Source organism: Mollisia scopiformis (assembly GCF_001500285.1).
Source record: "Mollisia scopiformis unplaced genomic scaffold LY89scaffold_5, whole genome shotgun sequence".
NCBI lineage: Eukaryota > Fungi > Ascomycota > Leotiomycetes > Helotiales > Mollisiaceae > Mollisia > Mollisia scopiformis.
Genome location: NW_017263585.1, coordinates 1,753,773 through 1,772,127, shown reverse-complemented (window position 1 = coordinate 1,772,127; position 18,355 = coordinate 1,753,773). Strand labels below are relative to the sequence as shown.

Below are 18,355 nucleotides of genomic sequence, written 5' to 3'. Positions count from 1 at the left end.
TAAGGCTATTCATCTTGATAATATGAATATTTTGTCCTATCAATATCAATTGAATAAGGCAAATATCCAATTTGTATTATTCATCTTAGAGCCTCACGTGCATGACGTCTACCATTTACTGCACGCTGCATGAAGGCAAAATAGAAGCCCAGAATAAATATAAGCATACTTCATCGCTCTTCACTCATCCCTCATCATCTCCAACTCCACCACAAGGCAAAATCATCAATATGTCTCTTCCCCGCCTCCTCCTCGACCTATCGACCGACTTACCACCTACCCGCGACCACCCGGCGCATCCCTCTAGTCTCCCCACCGCTACATCAATCAAAGCCCACCCAACCAATCCCGGATCAGAAAATGCCTCAATATTCTTCGTCGGCACAGCTACTACGATTCTAGAATGGGAAGGAGTGAGGTTAATGACTGATCCGAATTTCTTGCACAAGGGTGATCATGTGCATTTGGGGCCTGGCGTCACGGGAACGAGGGAGACGAATCCGGCTGTGAACCTGCATGAGTTACCGAGGATTGATGTTGTGTTGTTAAGCCATTATCATGCGTAAGTGTTTTCTTTGTAGAATGAGGTAGAAGTGCCAGTAAATGTTCTTGAACTAGAAATTTTAGTCGAAGAAAGATGTTTGTTTGAGTTGGGATGTTGACTTCTGCTAGTGATCATTTCGACCAAGATGTTGAAGCCTCACTCAGACGCTCTCTTCCCATCATTACGACTCCACACGCAAAATCTCACCTAGCTCACAAGGCCGGTGAAAACGAAGCATTTACTGCAGTCCATGAGCTAGACACATTCCAAAGCATGATGGTGGACATTAAGCCTGCTTCTCAAGAGCAAAAACCTAACAAGGTACCAGCTATGAAAGTCACTGCAATGCCAGGGAAACATGTCCCACCAGGAGTTCTCGGTACAATGAATGATCTTATGAAAGCAGTAAGACAACCCAAATTCATGTTTGAACAACCAAATTGACATCGACAAAGGTTCCTCCAACAAACGGCTGGATGCTAGAACTCGGTTACAACACCGATGCCGAATTCTCCTGTGGCTACCGCATCTACATCTCAGGCGACACCCTCATGGTCGACGAGCTCGAAGAGATCCCCGAACGATATGCAGGTCAAAACATCGACCTGATGCTTATCCACTTAGGAGGGACGACTATTCCCTCGCCTAAGTTACCTCTCTTGATGGTGACTATGGACGCTAAACAGGGTTTGCAACTCGTTCAATTGATCAACCCCGATTTGACGATTCCGGTGCATTATGATGATTACGATGTATTTTTGTCGCCGCTTGAGGATTTCAAGAAGGTGATGGATGAGGCGGGTCTTAGTGATAAGGTTGTGTATCTTGATAGGAAGGATCAGTATAAGTTCGCAGTCAAGTCTTCATGACTTCGGATCAGTTTGATTTGGAAAAGTCTCAATATTATATATCTTCTGGCTCGCTTCGGCAGCTATGTTCAGTGCTCTTATTCACCAATCATTATGCTTAGCATCTTTAAGTGGCATATTCACAAGCTGCAAAACAATACTAATGGGACTGGTGGCTGGCACCATTAAATCATTATCGCGAGAGGCATAGTAGTATTTGTAGAATGGTACGTATCTTTTTTTCGATGCCGTTTTCGATGCCGCTATCGATGGACCTTCGACGATCCATTCTTGTCAAAGATATCACCTTGCTACACTCCAGTTTCTGCGCAAATGACCAGATGTATGCTTCAGAGCCTCTTTCTTGAGGGTATCTAAGCTCCGATCTACTCATGCAACTCAAGTCAATCTCTTTCCTCCATGCGAGTGCAGTCTACGGCACTCATATAACATAGACCCAGTCCCACCACAATGTGTCAGGTTTCACACATTAGTCAGCTACTCTACAATATTTAGGTGCACCGAAGCACACCTACTTCAGCTCACGAGATACGGCCTCTAAGTACGTAGAAGCGGTATTCTTGATCGAGTATCTTGAAGTTGATGGCATCTGCGACTACTTGAGAAAAATCAAGCTACACCCCCTGGTTTGACCTTCTCTCGTGCTAGAGCGTAATCGTAACAGCTGAGAATCAACAGGGACAATTTATAATCTAATGAATTGCGAAAATGACATCCGTCCCTGCAACTTCTCTTGCGTTACATCAAGGTTTTATAGATAACATGACAGCTACCCGATGATCAGGTACACTTTTTAAGAAGTTTTTGAAAACTGCAACTTAAACTAGTTTAAACAGGTGTTTCTTGTCGAGCACGCTAAAACGGCCCATTCATTGAGACCGTTGCTCCGTATTCTTCAAATAAGCTGACCATATCCGACTTCTTCTTCGCATTCTCCACAGATAGAACCGTAAACAGCAGGTGTTGATAGTCTCTGCCGATAGTCTTGTTTGAAAACTCTAGGAATACTCTGACGGTTTTGACGTGGCCGTTCCGAGTAGCTGATTCCATAGCACTCCACACTTCTTCGTCTTCTTCAAGATATTGACTCGTCCTGCTTTGCAGCAAACATTCCACAACAAGGTCATTCCCATGATCTGCCGCTATCATCAATGTAGTGAACCCTTTGAAATTCGCGGTGGAGACTTCCGCTTGTCTTCCAAGAAGATATTGGATCGCTTCCAGAGGCTGTTTCGGGTGTCTGGCAACCACCATGAGCACTGTATTTCCATCTACATCAACCGCCTCAAGATCAGCGCCCCTTTCGACAAGAATGCGAATAGTTTCTTGATATTTCTCTACTGAATACTCCACATCAAGGGGACCCGCTCCCACTACTAACGCAGTCTCTCCTTCGGTATTGAACGTATCGATGTCGGCCCCATGGTCTAGGAGAATTTCTACTATATCTGACTTCTTCAACTTAGCTGCCAAGTGTAACCCGGTCATACCAGACGGGTACTCGCTCTTGGCATTGACCTCAATTGCTTCTACTGCAAGCAATGCTAGAATAGATGGCAGACTATGAAGGCTTCTCTTGATAGCGAGTTGTAGTGGTGTGTATCCGGCAGAACCCTGATAGTTTACATCGGCGCCGTATTCAAGGAGCACTTGTAAGTTGGCCTCATTTCCAAATTGCGCTGCAAGTTGCAAAGGCGTGCGTGTTTCTAGGCTGTACATTGCTCCATTTGTTATTGCGTCAGCGTTTGCTCCGCTATCAAGGAGAAGTCTGGTTATTGTCAGCGCTGCTGGGTCGGCCCTATGGCTAAGTGCTTGAAGAGATAACGATTTGCCGGTTAAAGGCCACCAGCTGACTATGTGGGCACTATCATGTGTGAAAACAGCCCCTTTGTCCAACAGCGCTTGAACCACCGTTTCATGGCAATTTGCTGCTGCTACGTCTATTGCTGACCCCCCACTTCCATTATTGCTGTCATCTTTTTTCATGATATCAGCTCCCCTCTCAATTAAGAAGTGAATCATTTCGAGCTTGCCGTTTGATGCAGCAGCCATCATTGGAGTTCCAAAATCCCCACTAAGGTTGTCGATATCGGCTCCTAGGTCAAGGAGATACGACACTGCCTCACAATCTCCCTTGCGTGCCTTTGCTTGCAGAGCGTTGCCTTTTGTCCCACCACCTGCTGTCATAATTTTTTCCTGTTCTGTTGACAAAATATCTATCACAAGACCGATGTTATCTCGTGAAAATTTCCGTACTTTAGGTGGCAGTATCGATGGATCCTTTTCGAATGCCCAGCCCAGAAGAATCTTGGCGCACGACACATGCCTTTCTTTGATTGCAGCGTTCAGCGCTCGACTAAAATCCGGGGCATATCGTCTAGATTTTTTTAAGAAATAATCCGATTCTCTTTCTAGGAGAAGAGATACGACTTCTGCAAGACCACATGTCTCCGCCATAGCAAGGACGCATTTTCTCCTGTAAGATGCACGGGAATTTTCCCTGTTGTAGGTCGGATTGTGTAGTAGTTTCCTGACAATGGAAAGGTGGCAGTTTCGAACTGCTGTTGTAAGGGCATCCACATCCGGAAGAATATTGACATTGGCACCTTTCTCTACCAGAATATCAAACGATTCCTCATCTCCAGTCTCACACACTTTGAGAATAGCTGCACTCTTCTTGTGAACATGGTCAAGTTCAGAAGGGGTCCCGAGCAAGTCCAGCAGCATCAATGCTGCTTCTCTGTGCCCAAGTATCAGAGCCTGCAAAACAAATCCCTCCTTTTTCTCGGGCAAGGAAGCTAGCTCTGTGGCTAAAGCTGTGATGGCAAGAATATCTTTCACCGCTATTGCGTCCTCGAGTGCCTGTGCCAATGAGCGACTCTTTATCTGCGGGAACACTACAGTCTGAGACGGATCCTCGTGACATAGTCTGAGATGAGTTTTCAAGGCTGAATCCGATGGCAACCCGAATACAGAATAGTCACAGGTGTCGTGGGGGCACATGACGGATCTCTGGTGATTATTGCAATGCTTTTCTCGTTCTTTATGATTCCTGAACCCGGTCACAAAGTAAGGGCACTGTAGCACTGGGCATCGAAATGGTAATTTTCCATAGAACTTGTCGAGATTCTCTTGCTCCGTACCCTTGATTGCCCAGTCTTCAATCACGGACCGGGAATGGTAGATTTGCGGTAATAAGTATGGCATTCGCTCCTCTGTTCAAAGTTAGAGCATGTTTATTCAAGAGATCCGAGTCTTACGTGTTTCTGAACCGTCTGCTGATATCGTATCCGTCTGATCATAGAGCTGCTCGACCTCAATCAATACTCGATCAAAATCTGTTTTGCATAGTTGACCTGATTGCAATTTTGACGAGCACGCTGATTGGATCTTGTGACGTTCTTGTAAGATCAGAATTGCTGTCTGCAAGGATTTCGGGAGTAGGATTTCAACATCGGTATTACTGAAGAGAGATTTCAAATGCTTAAACCAGTTGCATGCCGCATACTCTTGAAAAGCAAAGTCACCATTCATGACTCTTGCGGCAAATAGGTCCCCCGCCAGTCCTGGACTCAAGAAATCGAATGTAAGATACGAGGTACAGAGAGTTGCCATAAATTCTTCAGCGCCAGAAGATACGATGTAATGACCGCTGTGATATTGCCAAAGATAACTACTCTCGTCAGCTTCGTGTTAACAGAGGAGAACTGGTGACTTACTCCTTCGCGGTTGGATGTATCAGATCAACAATTCCATTCTGACGAACTTGAATTATTGGTCCGCAGAGATCATCAAGTGGGAATCTTGAATGCCTATTCTCGAAGTCGACGTTTTGTTCTTCGAGGTTGATGGCAAGAGCACCTTGAATTTCGTGTTTATATAACGCTCGATGTGACGTAGTAACGAGGGTGAGGACGAGCTTTGCTCTCTGCCGCCGCTTTTCCATTTGATTGGGACTGCTGGATCCGGCTTTTCCAATTCTGACCAGCATACGGCCGTATCTGTAAGTTGTGTTCAGTATTAAGTTTCGAGCCTCGAGTGGAAAGGTGACATACGCTTCCTCTATACCGTGAGGGAGCACCTCAAACTTTAGCTCTTCGTTCAGATCTTCTAGACTATCTTGAGATAACAAGTTGTGCATAATGAGGCGAGCCAGAAGGAATATATCTGTGGTTAGTCTCTATCAGCATGGTGTTCCAACCAAATTCGAGAAGGTGCTCACCTTTGGGCCGTGTGCAGATCTCCTTCGTAATCAGCTGTTTCCGTTCCTGAGTGAAATGAAATATCTGGCACAACTCGGTCATTTTACAAGTGATGTATGCTGTGATATCAGATTCAAGATTCTTCTCCCGTATGTTGAATTTGACTGCCGATTTCAACGACCTCTCGAGATCCTTCTCTTGCCGACTCGTGACAATTAGTTGAACATTTCCCTGGGCATCGTTCGCCCTCGAAACGGCGGTGATCAGGTTTGAAAGTAGCTTACGTTCTTGCTCGGAGCATTCGTCGAGGCCGTCGATTCCGATGTACAATGAATCATGACTTGATAGTATTTGCTCGAGTATCTGAAGAAGTTTCGAAGCATCTGTGGCCCGCCGCTCACTGTATGAGAGCATGGACTCGTAAATGAAATCCAAGCAGTTCGGATTCAGTTGAAGGATTTGTGAAATAAGACTCTTGATAATGTCGGTGAAATGTGATCGAAGAGGGTCCTTGTTCTTGCAGTAGAAGTATACAGCTTGAGCATTTGGAAGAGTTGCACCGATCTCATCAACTACTGAACTGAAGATGACCGTCTTGCCTTTACGTCAATGAATTAGCCCAAAGCTTTACGAAGAACAGAGAAAGATCGATGATTGAATGACGTACCAGCTCCTGGAATTCCGCACAGCCAAAATGTACACGGTGTGTATTCGGTACGTTTGAGCCAGCTCAACATCTGTGGCTGCGAGAATATCCATCGCGTCGTCTGCGGTAACATGTTCCGTATCTGCCCAAGTTCTTGGTGTTGAGTTGTAGAGCTTGAGTCACTCGAGAGCCAATCAATGACAGCCTTCTTCCGCTGATTTCGCTCTGCCTCTAGCAACACTTCCATTTGTTTCGTGAAGAGAATCCGAGCATCCTGAGATTCTTGGAAATGTGCGACGTTTGCTGATTGAAGTATTAAGTCTTGAGATCGGTCTAGCTTCGTCAAAATATCCCTAAACATATCACTAAACGTGTGGTAGGTTAATTTGAACGTTAGTCTCCATGCTGAAGAAGTATACAATATTAGCAGAAGAACCATACATGAAGGAAAGATTCTCATCGTACTTCCATGTTTGAAGAACACAATCGCACGCTTGTGAAAGTCTAGGATATCCTCGAATATATTGGCCAAGACTTGTTTCACATGGGGATGGCTGCAGAATAGTGCATCGACTGTTGAGAGTATCGGCAGAGAATTTCCTATCTTCTCATAGGCGTCCAGTAACGCGTCGAATGCTTCGTTAAGCTTCGAGGCAATCTAGTGCAGATCCGACTCAGCACAAGCGAACTCTATGTTGTAGGATCTCTTACCTGGAGGCATAGTTTTATTGGACCCTATTTCTGATTATCAGCAAGGTGTGATTCCGGAATGTTTCTTAGTGACTGACCCATATGAAAGCAAGTATCTCCGGTTTAGCTTGTACAAACACCTCGAGAACTTCGGCATACTGTCTTAGCCCGTTCAAGAAAGGCTTGATCTTGTTCAGATTCCGAAGCCCTTTCTTTGCCGCTTGTTCCGTTTGTATCCTCTTGATTGAAGCTTTCAAGTCATCCAACGTGGTAAGCTGGAACAGTTCAGTGTGTTCTGATGAAAGTCTTTTTTTGAAATTGGCGAGAATCTTCTCAAAATGGCTAGGTCCAGACGAGGCCATCAATCTCTGGGTATAACTCTCGGCAGTGAGGGGTGAATTCGGTTGTTTATCGCTGGGACTGTGTTGAGACTTCTGTAAGAGACCTGGATCGAGTAATAGAACTTGTTGAAGACAAAAATGAATTGAGAATGATGATTAAATAATTGCGAGGATTGGTCGCTGTTCACTTGAGTTGCTGCACATATCCTTCAGGTGTGGTTGCACACAGTTTGCCCAGGTGCAGACCGTACACTGCCAGCGCCACCGCCACCGCTACGTGTTACTGCATATGAAATGGAATTCCAGCATGAATCACAGATCCGAGAACAACAATGCATCGATATCAACGTCCAATCCAGATAGAACGCTCGGAAGAACACAGAAATCGATGATGAGAGGTATGAAAGAGTTAGCTTTACCGTGACGATTGTTCCATTATAGTCATGGAAAAGCCACCGAGTGTAATTATTGCGCAAGACGGACGACATACGCAGCTCCAAGTCCCAGGGTTGAATCTGCCTTACGGCTGCCTTGCAGGACGCCTACAGTGGTCCATAAGGCTGAGTGACCCACCAACAACGCTTTTTATCGCAACCTCAACTTCTTTCAGAATCATGGCAAATATTGCAATCCATGGTCGAATACGATGCCAGGTCCAAAGAGGCCTTACCCTCACGATGAAGGAGTCTCCTTTGCTCGTACTCCCTGTTTTGTTGAAAAGAGGAGGCTCGTCGCATTCTCAGAGGCTGGTACTTCGGCTGCCTCGCCCCGAACGACAGTAAGCATCTACCAAGATACCTACTGCGATGAAACTATGAGAGTGGATGCGCCCTCTCCGGTGCCTTGTATCTCTTCTCCGAGCTCTGGTGATTCACTCGAGGTCCCCAGTTCCACAGAAACCACCTGGACACCCTTGACCGCTTCTTCAAATACAGAAGCAGCAGAAACATGGAATAAGGGTGACGAAATAGAGATATGTTTTGGTATGGTAGGTTCATGAAGTTCTCCTCCAGTCGTAGCAGATGCTTATTTCAAAAATAGCTTGTAAACGGGCTCCTTTTTGCGTGGAAATCTTCTCCGGTCTCCATAATTTCAAGTTCAAGGCTAGGGGAACCGACCTTGAAACCTCGTTTCCGAGCCAATGGCATAACTATTCTAAACTCGGCAAAACAAGAGATGGGAGTCTTGGACAATGAGACTGCGAGTGGTATGATCGTCCTCAAAAAGGCCGTATCATCCGCACGGTTTGACATATACGCATGCCAAGGGATGAAGCAGGTTCAGAGCCAAGATGGGACACTAGGCATGCCACTTGAAATACTCGTCTTTGGACCGAGAAACTCTCTAGGACAAGTTGGGTCTCTCTTGTCGCAGTCCAGTCTCTTTCTGCAAGAGCCCATCGACCGTCAACTTTCAGTGTCCTACAAGAACCCACACGTCTTCTCATGGGACGGGGAGGAGGATGATACAAATTCTAGCTACCTGTTAGAGCCGTCATCCGAGAGTCAAATCGGGTCTACAGACAAGATTCAGGCAGTCCTGAATGACACGAGTGTCCCTCGATTATCTTTTCAGGTTGAACAGGATGCAAGAATTACGTCCACCCTCAAGCAGTTAGTGATTGTTTCTTACTCGATACTACACATATCCACCTCCCGAATGTGTATGGACTTTTCAGGCATTGCCTTGATAACATGTGGCTCCTACGCAGACATCAGTTAATAGCCTTGAAGTTCATGGTTTCTCGAGAGGGCTTGGTGGAGACTGATCGGCTTACACTATGGAGACCCGTGAATAGGAATGGGAGACAAGTGTAAGTACATTCAGTATATTGATGATAAATCCTGTTTAGGAGGCTCTTCTAAATAACCATAGGTTCCAAAATGAGATTACACACTCCACGAAGATTTCAGAGCCCGCTGAGTGCCGTGGAGGGATCCTAGCAGATGAGATGGGCATGGGGAAATCGCTCTCACTACTTGCTCTTATATTATACACCTTATCCTGCCAAAGATCAAACAACGAAGAGAATGGGTATCTGTCATATCAGAAGAAGGATATTCGGTCAATCGCAACCTTGATCATTGCCCCGAAATCGAGTAAGCCTGTGATGCCATCCTTGCAGAGTTCTGATTCTGATCGATCGACACAGCAATCCAAGGCTGGGAACAACAAGTCAAGGAGTGGGCATCCTAACGACCTTTACCAGTATCACGCTAATCTCAATTCAGACACACGCGGCCAGGCGCGCTCCAAGTCCATATCTACCACGGAAACGGACGAAGAATCTCTCGCGACAAGCTCCGTATATTTGATATCGTACTTACAACATACAAAACTGCAGCCTCTGATGCTTCCACAAACGGCATGCTTTCTAGAATATCGTGGTTCCGGATCGTCTTGGATGAAGGTACAAATTTCAAGATTGCCTCTGTTTATCACACCATATACTGATCGTCGTTTATAGCCCATCAGATCAGAAACCGATCTACAAGAAACTTCCAAGAACTCACAAAGCTGCGTGCAGAACGACGATGGTGTCTGACAGGAACACCAGTACAAAATAAACTGAGTGATCTCTTCTCCCTGACACAATTTCTGGGTTTCAAGCCCCTCGAAAATCACGCTAACGCTCGAAAATACATCCTGGAGCCGTTAAGCAGAAAGGATCCAGAAGGTTTGGAGAATCTCCGTTTGGTACTGCAAACCATATCGCTGAGAAGAACGAAGAATTCATGCAGTACTCGACGGAAGATTGAAGCGGTCGAGCAGGTTATCTTGAATGGGAGAGAAAGATGTTGCTATAATATCACCCGGGCGGATGCGAGGAAAGCACTGGGCTCGGCAACGGGGAATTCTCAAGGCCAAATACTTCTCCGAGCGATAAATACCCTCAGACAAATCTGCAGTCACGGCGGAGCAATCATTGATGATACCCCAGACAGTCAACATACTCGCGAGCACAACATCTGTGACAAATGTGGACACACGATCGATACTCGAAATGACTCCCAGCAAACATTCCGCGGTACCTGCGGTCACAATGTGTGCTATGAGTGTACACTGGATCAGAATAGTTCCGAAAACATTTCTTTGAATAGCGGGCCTGAATCTTGTTCGGTTTGCCAAGAGCCTGTCATATCAATCCTCGACAATGGTCAACAATGGAGAGGCGACCAGGTGAATAGTACAATGGTGAATTGGGATACTAAAACAGCTCCAGCCTCTGCTATTCATTCGTCCAAGATAGATAAAGTTGTCGTGAATCTGCAGAATCTCGAGAAGGCTTCACCAGCACATAAAATGGATCCAATCAAGAGGTAATTCTCCGCCCGACACTGATTCGAGAACTAATTTAGAATTTAGTCTCATATTCTCCCATTGGAATCGAACACTGAACTGTTTAGAAGAAGCTCTGTCGCACCATGGGCAGCTTTACGTCCGCATCGACGGAAGCCTCTCTATCGAGCAGCGACGTACAGTCATTTACCAGTTCAACACTGTCCCAGAAATCAGGATCTTACTCCTCTCCTATGGAACTGGTTCTTTCGGGTATTTTGCTTCTCATTCTCCTTTGCTATCTCGGCTGACCTTTGGAAGACTGAATCTTCAAGCTGCAACTCACGTGCATCTTCTGGAACCGCATTGGAACCCGATGGTTGAGGCACAAGCTGCAGCGCGGGTAGATCGACTAGATCAGCTGAAGGATGTTTATATATACCATTATATTGTAAAAGATTCAATTGAAGAGGTGTGTGCCCAGGCAGCCTACCCCAACGAAGAATCAAGCTAATGTGATTGAATAGCACATACAAAACACACAAAGAGGCAAGCTACAGGACGCGGAGTTATCTATGTCGAGAATGGCTACAGGCGAAGACCCAAACACAGGTGCTAATAATTCCATGGTAAGCTTACGAGCTCTTTGCGATGCTTCGACATTGCTGATCGTCTTAGGAATTGAGAGATCTTCTTTGAGATATACTTGTTGGCTTGGAGTATAAAGTCGAGATATAGACTATAGACGATATCCAAAGCAGTGCAGAAGTGAACAGTATAGATAGAGTCAATGAACGCAATAGTGTCATGTATATGGTAACCTAGGTACCCTTCAATCTGGCACAAGCACGTGACTGTATGTCTAGCATTCAGGAATGCATTGTTGTTCAGCTCCTCTTTCTCAAGGAACCGAACCGAGAACGAGACTTTCAGATCTGTGCCAAGTATATCGAGAGCATTTTTGCTATCATTGAGAATACGAGACAGAGGAGTGTCAGAGAGTTTCGCGGAGGAATCTAACGCCACTTGAATAGGTGCATTGAGAATGTGCCGCACTCACTTGGCCATGCTAAAGACCTTCTCATGCTCTTCCAATTCTCGAGGAGATCTCGAGGATGCTTCGGGTCGCAAGATCTTTGCCAGAGAGACTGAAACAACCTTTCAGCGTTTGGAACAGCCAGTTCTGCACATGGCTGGAATGCAAGCCAGTCCCACCAAATTGAGGATGGGTGAACGTCGGATTCAAAGCCCAGGTAAGCGCATTAGCTGTTTTTCATGCGAAGAATTGGCATGTTAACAATATGCAACCAATCAGTGATTCTCGATGAGGACGGGTCAGAGGTTGCAAGTACTGGAGCAGGAAAAGAAAGCTACAAGGTAGGGATGCAATACGAATAATATGGGATTAACATTGGCTTGATTCATATTCAATGCATATCATATTATGAGAACGAATAGAGGATAGATGGTGTTCATGAATACCCGGAATTTTAATTTTCCGGCCCGAAACCAGCTTTTTTGCCATTACTCCGAATCTTGATACAGAGAGAGTGGATGACAGATAGTGACGAGAACAATCTTGGCTATGAACGATAGCTTCAAAGCGTGTGTATCGATACTCGACTGATTCGTCCATGATACGATTGCCAAGCTAGCTGGCTGCAGTCAAGCTCGTTGGATGCTGAACTATCAGCAGCCAAGAGAAGTCGAGACGATATTGGAGACGGGCAGGGCACGGGTAGACTGAGTGAGAGTACTAGGAGAGAAAGTGATGAATAGGACGAGTGAGGGAGGCTCGGCGAAGAATATTCGTAATTCGGTTGAAAGAGTTCCGGGAGATGTGTAGAGGTGTGGATTAAAGAGCAACGAGAAGACATCAGGGAGACGCGCGCTCGAATGCACTAAGGACTCCCTGTCAAACGCGCTAACAATAACAAACCTCCCGATCACAACCATCACCCAGAATCACTCAGTCCCAACCACAGCGGCTTACCTGCAGCCTTCAATTCTGATGGTACAACCTCTCGAGATGGTTCAATTGCTAGCTGGCAAATCCCCTCCCAACTGCGAAGCTCTGAATGTCAAGTTTTAAAGCTGGAGCAGCTGTCAAGAATTGCCATCCCACTCTCCCACTTCGCAACCAAACTCCGCTCCTGTCTGTATTACTGTATCCCGAGAAAATGTCAATCACGAAGTTCACGATCTGCGAAAGAATGATATTGGTGAGAAAGGATATAGGAGGAGTGAAGGCTACAAAATCTTCAATGGACCCTACCTACATCGCTGCCGTCTGCCAGCATCTCCCCCATCAATCTAATACTTTCTGCAAAACTAATTGGCAACATTAATCAACATCGACTTCACAGACAAATACTCCTGAATACCCTGCCGACCGCCTTCGCGACCATAGCCACTCTCCTTCACACCCCCAAATGGACTTTCACACGCGCTAAGAAGTCCCAGATTCACGCCAACCATTCCTACCTCGAGAGCCTCCGTCACTCTCCACGAACGAGGAATACTTTCAGTTACGATGAAAGCCCCAAGCCCAACTTCGCAGTCGTTGGCCATATCGATTGCTTCCTCCTCCGTCTCGAACTTATAAAGACCTACAACCGGCGCGAAGGTTTCCTCTCTTGTCGTCAACATCTCCGTATTCATATTCTTGATTATGGTGGGTTGCAGGAAGTATCCGCCCATTCCTTCCAGTGGAGCTCCTCCGAGAACAACCTGCCCGCCGTGTTTCTTTGCGTCTATGCGACATTAGCGGATTGGAGGCTGAGAGCCATATCACCTACCGTTGATATGAATCATTGCCTTCTCCACAGCTCTTTCATGGGTCAATGGACCAATGAAGACACCATCCTCGGTCCCATTTCCAACCTTCAGCTCCTTGATCCTTTTCGTCAGAGCTTCTGCAAATTCCTCGTATATTTTGCTTTGGACTAGAATTCTGTTCGCAGTGACACAAGTCTGTCCCGAATTTCTCAACTTGGCCAGGATACAAGCTTCCACAGCAGTATCAATCTTTGCATCGTTAAACACGATGAATGGGCTGTTTCCTCCCAGCTCCATGCTTAGCTTCTTGATGCTTCCAGCACATTGCTCTGCCAAGATCTTTCCAACCCGAGTACTTCCAGTGAAACTCAATTTCTTCACCAGCTTGTTTGTACAAAGCTCCTTGCCAACCTCTGCCACCAAGTCAAGCGTCGTCACCACATTGATCGCTCCCTTTGGAAACCCTGCTTCTTCAGCAAGCACTGCTTGTGCCAAACAGCTTAACGGCGTTTCCCCGGCGGGTTTCCAGACCGTAGTGCATCCTGCTGCCAATGCTGCTCCGACCTTCCTGGTAATCATGGCAATTGGAAAGTTCCATGGTGCCAGACAAGCAGCTACTCCCACCGGTTGTTTGAAGGTCAAGATCCGTTGATTCGGATTCGCAACAGGAACCACTTCACCATGTGCCCTTTCGGCCTCGCCAGCAAACCATTCTAAGAAAGAGGCCGCGTAGGTAACCTCTCCTTTGGCCTCAGTCAAGGTCTTCCCATTCTCGAGTGTAAGGATCAAGGCCAGATCATCGATATGTTCCAGACACAGGTCGTTCCATTTTCGAAGCATACGGGCTCGCTGACGAGCTGTTGTGTTCTTGTATGATTTGAAAGCTTGGTAGGCCGCTTCAATTGCAAGTGCTGTATCGGCAGCTCCCATCTCTGGCACTGTTGCTAGCTTCTTCAACGTTGCTGGGTCAAGGACATCAAATGTCTTGCCTGACTTTGCCTCCACCCATTCTGCATTTACATAACCCTTCGTCTGGAAGAGGTCTTTCCTCTTGAGGTCTGAAAGTGATGATGGACCCATTGGAGTAAATTTATTGCAGACCACTGCGTTTGTAGTTACGAAGTGTAGGTTTCCAACGTTTCGAGCAAACTCCAGAGTTCTAAAGGGCTGAATATCAACTCGCCTGTAAACAAGCGCAACCCCAACTTCACATCCTTGCATAGCTCGTGTTGCTCGGCGCTCTTAGTGGGATGTGATGCAACTGAGACGTGCGGGGTAGAGCTGCGGGGTAACCCGGTCATTATTGGAGAAATTGTTATTTCCGGCATCACCAATGACCGATGTTCAGCTCAGCTAAAAGGATGTGAAGTATTACAACAGCTACGAGATGACCTAACCTTACAACCCCAAGCTGACCGACCAATCAACCAGAATCCACTTAACACTCTCCCTTAGGGGCCTCCCAAACTCCATCTCTGAAATTCTCAGACGGAGCTTCCTAACTCAGATAGTCTTTAATCTCACTCTGTAGCTGCAAGAACGTCTCCTTGTCATGTCCTGGAATAACTCGTCCTCTCGTCGTGGCTTCCAAACGCTTCAATCTCTGCGTACTTTGAAACCAAGCCGGATGATCACTGATGATATGTGAGCGTCGAGCCTATGCAAAGGACCAAATTGTCTTACCGAGCAAGCCACCCTTGAGGAATTCCGTCTCTCCACTACTGGACTTTAGCAACGTTCTTCAGAGTCAACCTGGAAAGCTCACATTCTCAATAACATGACAGTGGTCGCTGATGAAGAAGAAGGTGCCACTGTTCAGCAAATTTAATTGCATTCCAACCAAACCTTGGCAGCTTAGTACTCGTGGTCCAAATTGACATTGGACATCACTTACCGTCTGTATGGCCAGGAAGATGATGAAGTGTGATCCCCTGGCAAAAATCCATAGTTCTATCGTCGAATGTCTTCCAGTTTAAGTTCAGCTACTCCAGTTAGCACGCAACCTCTTGAAAGCTCCCATGATCTCACCTTCATGTAATGATCCAAATAAACCCCAACATCTGCCCCAGTTGCTACAGACCAGAAGGCAGATCTCAACTCCTTGTCATGAACCCAAATTTCGATATCAGTGCGGTCAAGAAACTGATCCAAACCTCCTGCATGGTCCAAGTGCATGTGTCCAAGAATACTATCTTCGTCAGCCATCCATCATTGTCAAAATGAGAGCCGTACATCTTCTTTACATCCGTCAACTTATGCCCCGTTGCCTCAATCGCCGCCTTCAACTCATGCCGTGGCTCATACTTGATCCTAGAAAAGACATCCGCGACCTGTGGACCCCAAACCGTGGGGTAATCCACCCCACTACCCGTCTCCCAAAGAATGCAGCCCTCGTGAGGATGATCGATGAGAACACAATACATTGGTAATTCTCTCCTCTTGTTGACAAATGACTCTCCTTCGGTACTCTTCAATGAGGTATTTCCTCCTCGAACCACGAAACCCTCATCGCATTCGAGCCAGCCGACTTCCAGGAGATATGCTTTGGTTCCTGGTGGACAGACGTTGGAAATATGAGACGGGACTGCGCCTGCATCGAGGGCCTTTTGAATTCCTGCCATTTCTCTGTAATTTATCCTTTTCTGGGATACAGCTTGAATACTGGTATATATGAGAATGAGGTGAGGATTGAAATCAAGAAGAGGATGGAAATAAGTTTGATGTCGTACGAGCCCCACCTGTACAACTACATGCAGCATGAGAGCTCATACCCCTCTCGTTCCCCTATGACGAGTTCCGCTCTTCCATTGCCCCGCACAAATACCGTTCTCTCAATTCCGCTGTGGTTGCACTATCCCAGAGGAACTAACATAGTCCAGGATATAAGGAGCTATTCCCGGCCACCTGGCTCTCAATTAACTTTACCAAATGATGAATGATTGACGTCTACCCTGGTCAATAGCTGAAACTTAATCTGAAGCTGCAGCCAAAAACTGAATAAGCGCCTCTTTCCACCAGTAAATGAGCAAAGAGTTCGTATCGATTCGCTCGAAACGCGGGTGGCATGTGTGCGACTAGTAAATGTACCCTCGGTACCACTTCCCCGCATTTTCGGCTTCAGCAGTTCAACAGCTTTCCGAGGTCGTCAGGTCATGATCAGGAAAACAACTCTTTCTCACTGAACGAATTCTACCTTCAGAATTAATCTCACATTTTAAGCAACAAATAACGTCAAGATGTCGAAGAACACTATGAAGGCCGTTGTTTTCAAGGGGACGTTGAAGGTTGAGATTGAGGATCGTCCGATTCCCAAGATCGTGGATCAGACGGATATGATCATCAAAGTGAAATACTCAGCGCTTTGTGGAAGGTGAGCTGTAATCAACCTACTTAGAATATCAACTACTGATCATCACCAGTGAACTCCATGTCTTCCGAGGTCACCAACCTAGCAAGACAGATTTCATCATGGTAAGCTCACTCAAATCTCATCCAGATCATTCCTAAATGTCACAGGGCCACGAAACAACCGGCGAAGTCTCGGAAATCGGATCCGCAGTCAAGAACCACAAAGTAGGCGACACCGTCGTAATGCCATTCACCGTATCATGCGGCGAATGCTTCTACTGCCAGAAAGGCTTCTCTTCCCGCTGCGAGAAATGTCTCTTGTTCGGCTGTCCACTCTTGGATGGCGGCCAAGCGGAATACATGCGTGTGCCACTCGCCGATGCAACTGCAGTGAAGGCTCCAGAGGGGATCGATGAGAAGAAGCTGGTGTTGATGGCTGATATTTTCCCGACTGGGTATTTTGCTGCTGCCAATGCGTTCAGAGGGTTCGATGAGGAGACTATTCATCAGAGCGTGGTTGTTTTGATTGGATGTGGACCAGTCGGACTTTGTGCTCTGATCAATGCTTTGGAATACAAACCGAGAGTTGTCATCGCTGTCGATCGTGTTGAGAGTCGTCTGGAGTTAGCGAAGAAGTTGGGAGCCGAGCCGTGGAATGATCAGAAGGATAGAGCTGGTGGGTATGTTGCTATGTCATATGAATCTGCTGACAATGACAGGTCTTGAAAAGCGAGTCAAGGAGTTGACAGATGGAAGAGGTGCGGATACGATCATTGAGGGTGTTGGTCATGCGGATGCGCTGAAGACTGGATTTGAGCTCATGAGACCATGGGGCAATATCTCAAGTTTCGGAGTTCATAATGAAGAGATCCCATGGACGGGCAACCAGGCCTACGGAAAGAACTTGAGAATTCAAATGGGACGATGTCCCGTCAGAAGTAGGTTATTGAAAGCCCCCGTTTGAACTCTACTGATACTTTCAAGGCATCTTTCCCCAGGCTCTCGAAATGTTGAAGAAGAAGCAGCACCTGCTTGAGTGAGTTACCTATCTGTGGGTTGTCAGGACTCTGCTAATTAGGTATAGCTTCATGACAGATAAGTTCATGCCTCTCAGTGAGGCAATCGAAGGCTATGACATCTTCAACAAGATGCAGGTGCAGAAAGTGGTCTTCGTACCAGAGCACCAATCTTGAAATGAAACAATATGAAATGGTTCTGAAAGTGTATTCTTATTAATTCACGACTTGCAAAATTCACAAACGTTCCATTTCTCTCGCCCTATTCCCTATCAAAGTCGCTCTTGCTATCAGCTCACAGCACTCTGTTCTCAATGCCCTCGTCTCAGCGCGGAGAACTAGTCCAGGAAGTGCAGTGAATATGAATTCATTTGCATGGTGGAATCCCACTAAGCAGAATTGCAATACAGAAGTCTCAACGCGATTGATGACAGATATGCACCCCTCACACCCAATACCATGTCATTCGCAACTTAACCATGCATATAGCGATCCATGGCCAGGAAAGCAAAACTTTCCTCTCTTGTCTGCATCATGTCCTCCTCCAACGCTGAGATCTCATCCGCCAACCACTCTGCCTCTGCTTTCAAGATAACATGGAAACGCTCTTCCGTGACAAACATTGCCTTATGCGTGTTTCCG

At 46.3% G+C, this 18,355-nt stretch overlaps 8 protein-coding genes across 8 annotated transcripts; 4 read left to right on the top strand and 4 right to left on the bottom strand.

The window, feature by feature from the left end:
* Nucleotides 1-167: 167 nt before the first annotated feature.
* LY89DRAFT_779023 (Metallo-hydrolase/oxidoreductase) lies at nucleotides 168-1,487 on the top strand. Its single transcript, XM_018222264.1, has 3 exons — nucleotides 168-562; nucleotides 673-949; nucleotides 1,000-1,487. Exons 1-3 carry the CDS (start codon nucleotides 231-233, stop codon nucleotides 1,411-1,413), a joined length of 1,023 nt encoding a protein of 340 aa, XP_018075858.1. The 5' UTR covers nucleotides 168-230; the 3' UTR covers nucleotides 1,414-1,487.
* A 1,807-nt stretch (nucleotides 1,488-3,294) lies between these two features.
* Nucleotides 3,295-3,600, bottom strand: LY89DRAFT_563409 (ankyrin; the record flags this gene model as incomplete). The annotated part of the gene is made up of 1 exon (XM_018208495.1): nucleotides 3,295-3,600. A coding segment is annotated over one exon (306 nt), but the record flags the coding sequence as incomplete, so codon positions are not given.
* A 1,268-nt stretch (nucleotides 3,601-4,868) lies between these two features.
* Nucleotides 4,869-7,406, bottom strand: LY89DRAFT_610110 (uncharacterized protein; the record flags this gene model as incomplete). The annotated part of the gene is made up of 8 exons (XM_018210542.1): nucleotides 7,050-7,406; nucleotides 6,973-6,996; nucleotides 6,727-6,919; nucleotides 6,283-6,666; nucleotides 5,636-6,214; nucleotides 5,469-5,580; nucleotides 5,133-5,414; nucleotides 4,869-5,086 (listed from the first exon to the last, which is right to left on the bottom strand). Coding segments are annotated over exons 1-8 (2,055 nt in total), but the record flags the coding sequence as incomplete, so codon positions are not given.
* Nucleotides 7,407-7,667: 261 nt separating this feature from the next.
* On the top strand, nucleotides 7,668-9,417 carry LY89DRAFT_436510 (uncharacterized protein). The gene is made up of 3 exons (XM_018207513.1): nucleotides 7,668-8,280; nucleotides 8,334-9,105; nucleotides 9,168-9,417. Exons 1-2 carry the CDS (start codon nucleotides 7,939-7,941, stop codon nucleotides 9,012-9,014), a joined length of 1,023 nt encoding a protein of 340 aa, XP_018075855.1. The 5' UTR covers nucleotides 7,668-7,938; the 3' UTR covers nucleotides 9,015-9,105; nucleotides 9,168-9,417.
* Nucleotides 8,728-11,358, top strand: LY89DRAFT_436506 (uncharacterized protein). Its single transcript, XM_018207512.1, has 10 exons — nucleotides 8,728-8,905; nucleotides 9,026-9,105; nucleotides 9,168-9,391; nucleotides 9,445-9,475; nucleotides 9,524-9,702; nucleotides 9,760-10,612; nucleotides 10,659-10,844; nucleotides 10,893-11,043; nucleotides 11,099-11,200; nucleotides 11,250-11,358. Exons 2-10 carry the CDS (start codon nucleotides 9,029-9,031, stop codon nucleotides 11,268-11,270), a joined length of 1,824 nt encoding a protein of 607 aa, XP_018075854.1. The 5' UTR covers nucleotides 8,728-8,905; nucleotides 9,026-9,028; the 3' UTR covers nucleotides 11,271-11,358.
* Nucleotides 11,359-12,902: 1,544 nt separating this feature from the next.
* Nucleotides 12,903-14,457, bottom strand: LY89DRAFT_779020 (succinate-semialdehyde dehydrogenase; the record flags this gene model as incomplete). The annotated part of the gene is made up of 2 exons (XM_018222263.1): nucleotides 13,370-14,457; nucleotides 12,903-13,324 (listed from the first exon to the last, which is right to left on the bottom strand). The coding sequence occupies exons 1-2, from the start codon at nucleotides 14,427-14,429 to the stop codon at nucleotides 12,903-12,905; spliced, it is 1,482 nt and encodes a 493-aa protein (XP_018075853.1). The 5' UTR covers nucleotides 14,430-14,457.
* Nucleotides 14,458-14,572: 115 nt separating this feature from the next.
* Nucleotides 14,573-16,048, bottom strand: LY89DRAFT_681989 (Metallo-hydrolase/oxidoreductase). The gene is made up of 6 exons (XM_018214414.1): nucleotides 15,582-16,048; nucleotides 15,378-15,537; nucleotides 15,244-15,331; nucleotides 15,115-15,194; nucleotides 15,033-15,067; nucleotides 14,573-14,983 (listed from the first exon to the last, which is right to left on the bottom strand). Exons 1-6 carry the CDS (start codon nucleotides 15,968-15,970, stop codon nucleotides 14,848-14,850), a joined length of 888 nt encoding a protein of 295 aa, XP_018075852.1. The 5' UTR covers nucleotides 15,971-16,048; the 3' UTR covers nucleotides 14,573-14,847.
* Nucleotides 16,049-16,279: 231 nt separating this feature from the next.
* On the top strand, nucleotides 16,280-18,136 carry LY89DRAFT_681988 (GroES-like protein). The gene is made up of 6 exons (XM_018214413.1): nucleotides 16,280-16,719; nucleotides 16,769-16,820; nucleotides 16,866-17,373; nucleotides 17,417-17,635; nucleotides 17,682-17,733; nucleotides 17,782-18,136. Exons 1-6 carry the CDS (start codon nucleotides 16,586-16,588, stop codon nucleotides 17,888-17,890), a joined length of 1,074 nt encoding a protein of 357 aa, XP_018075851.1. The 5' UTR covers nucleotides 16,280-16,585; the 3' UTR covers nucleotides 17,891-18,136.
* The last annotated feature ends 219 nt before the right edge of the window (nucleotides 18,137-18,355 follow it).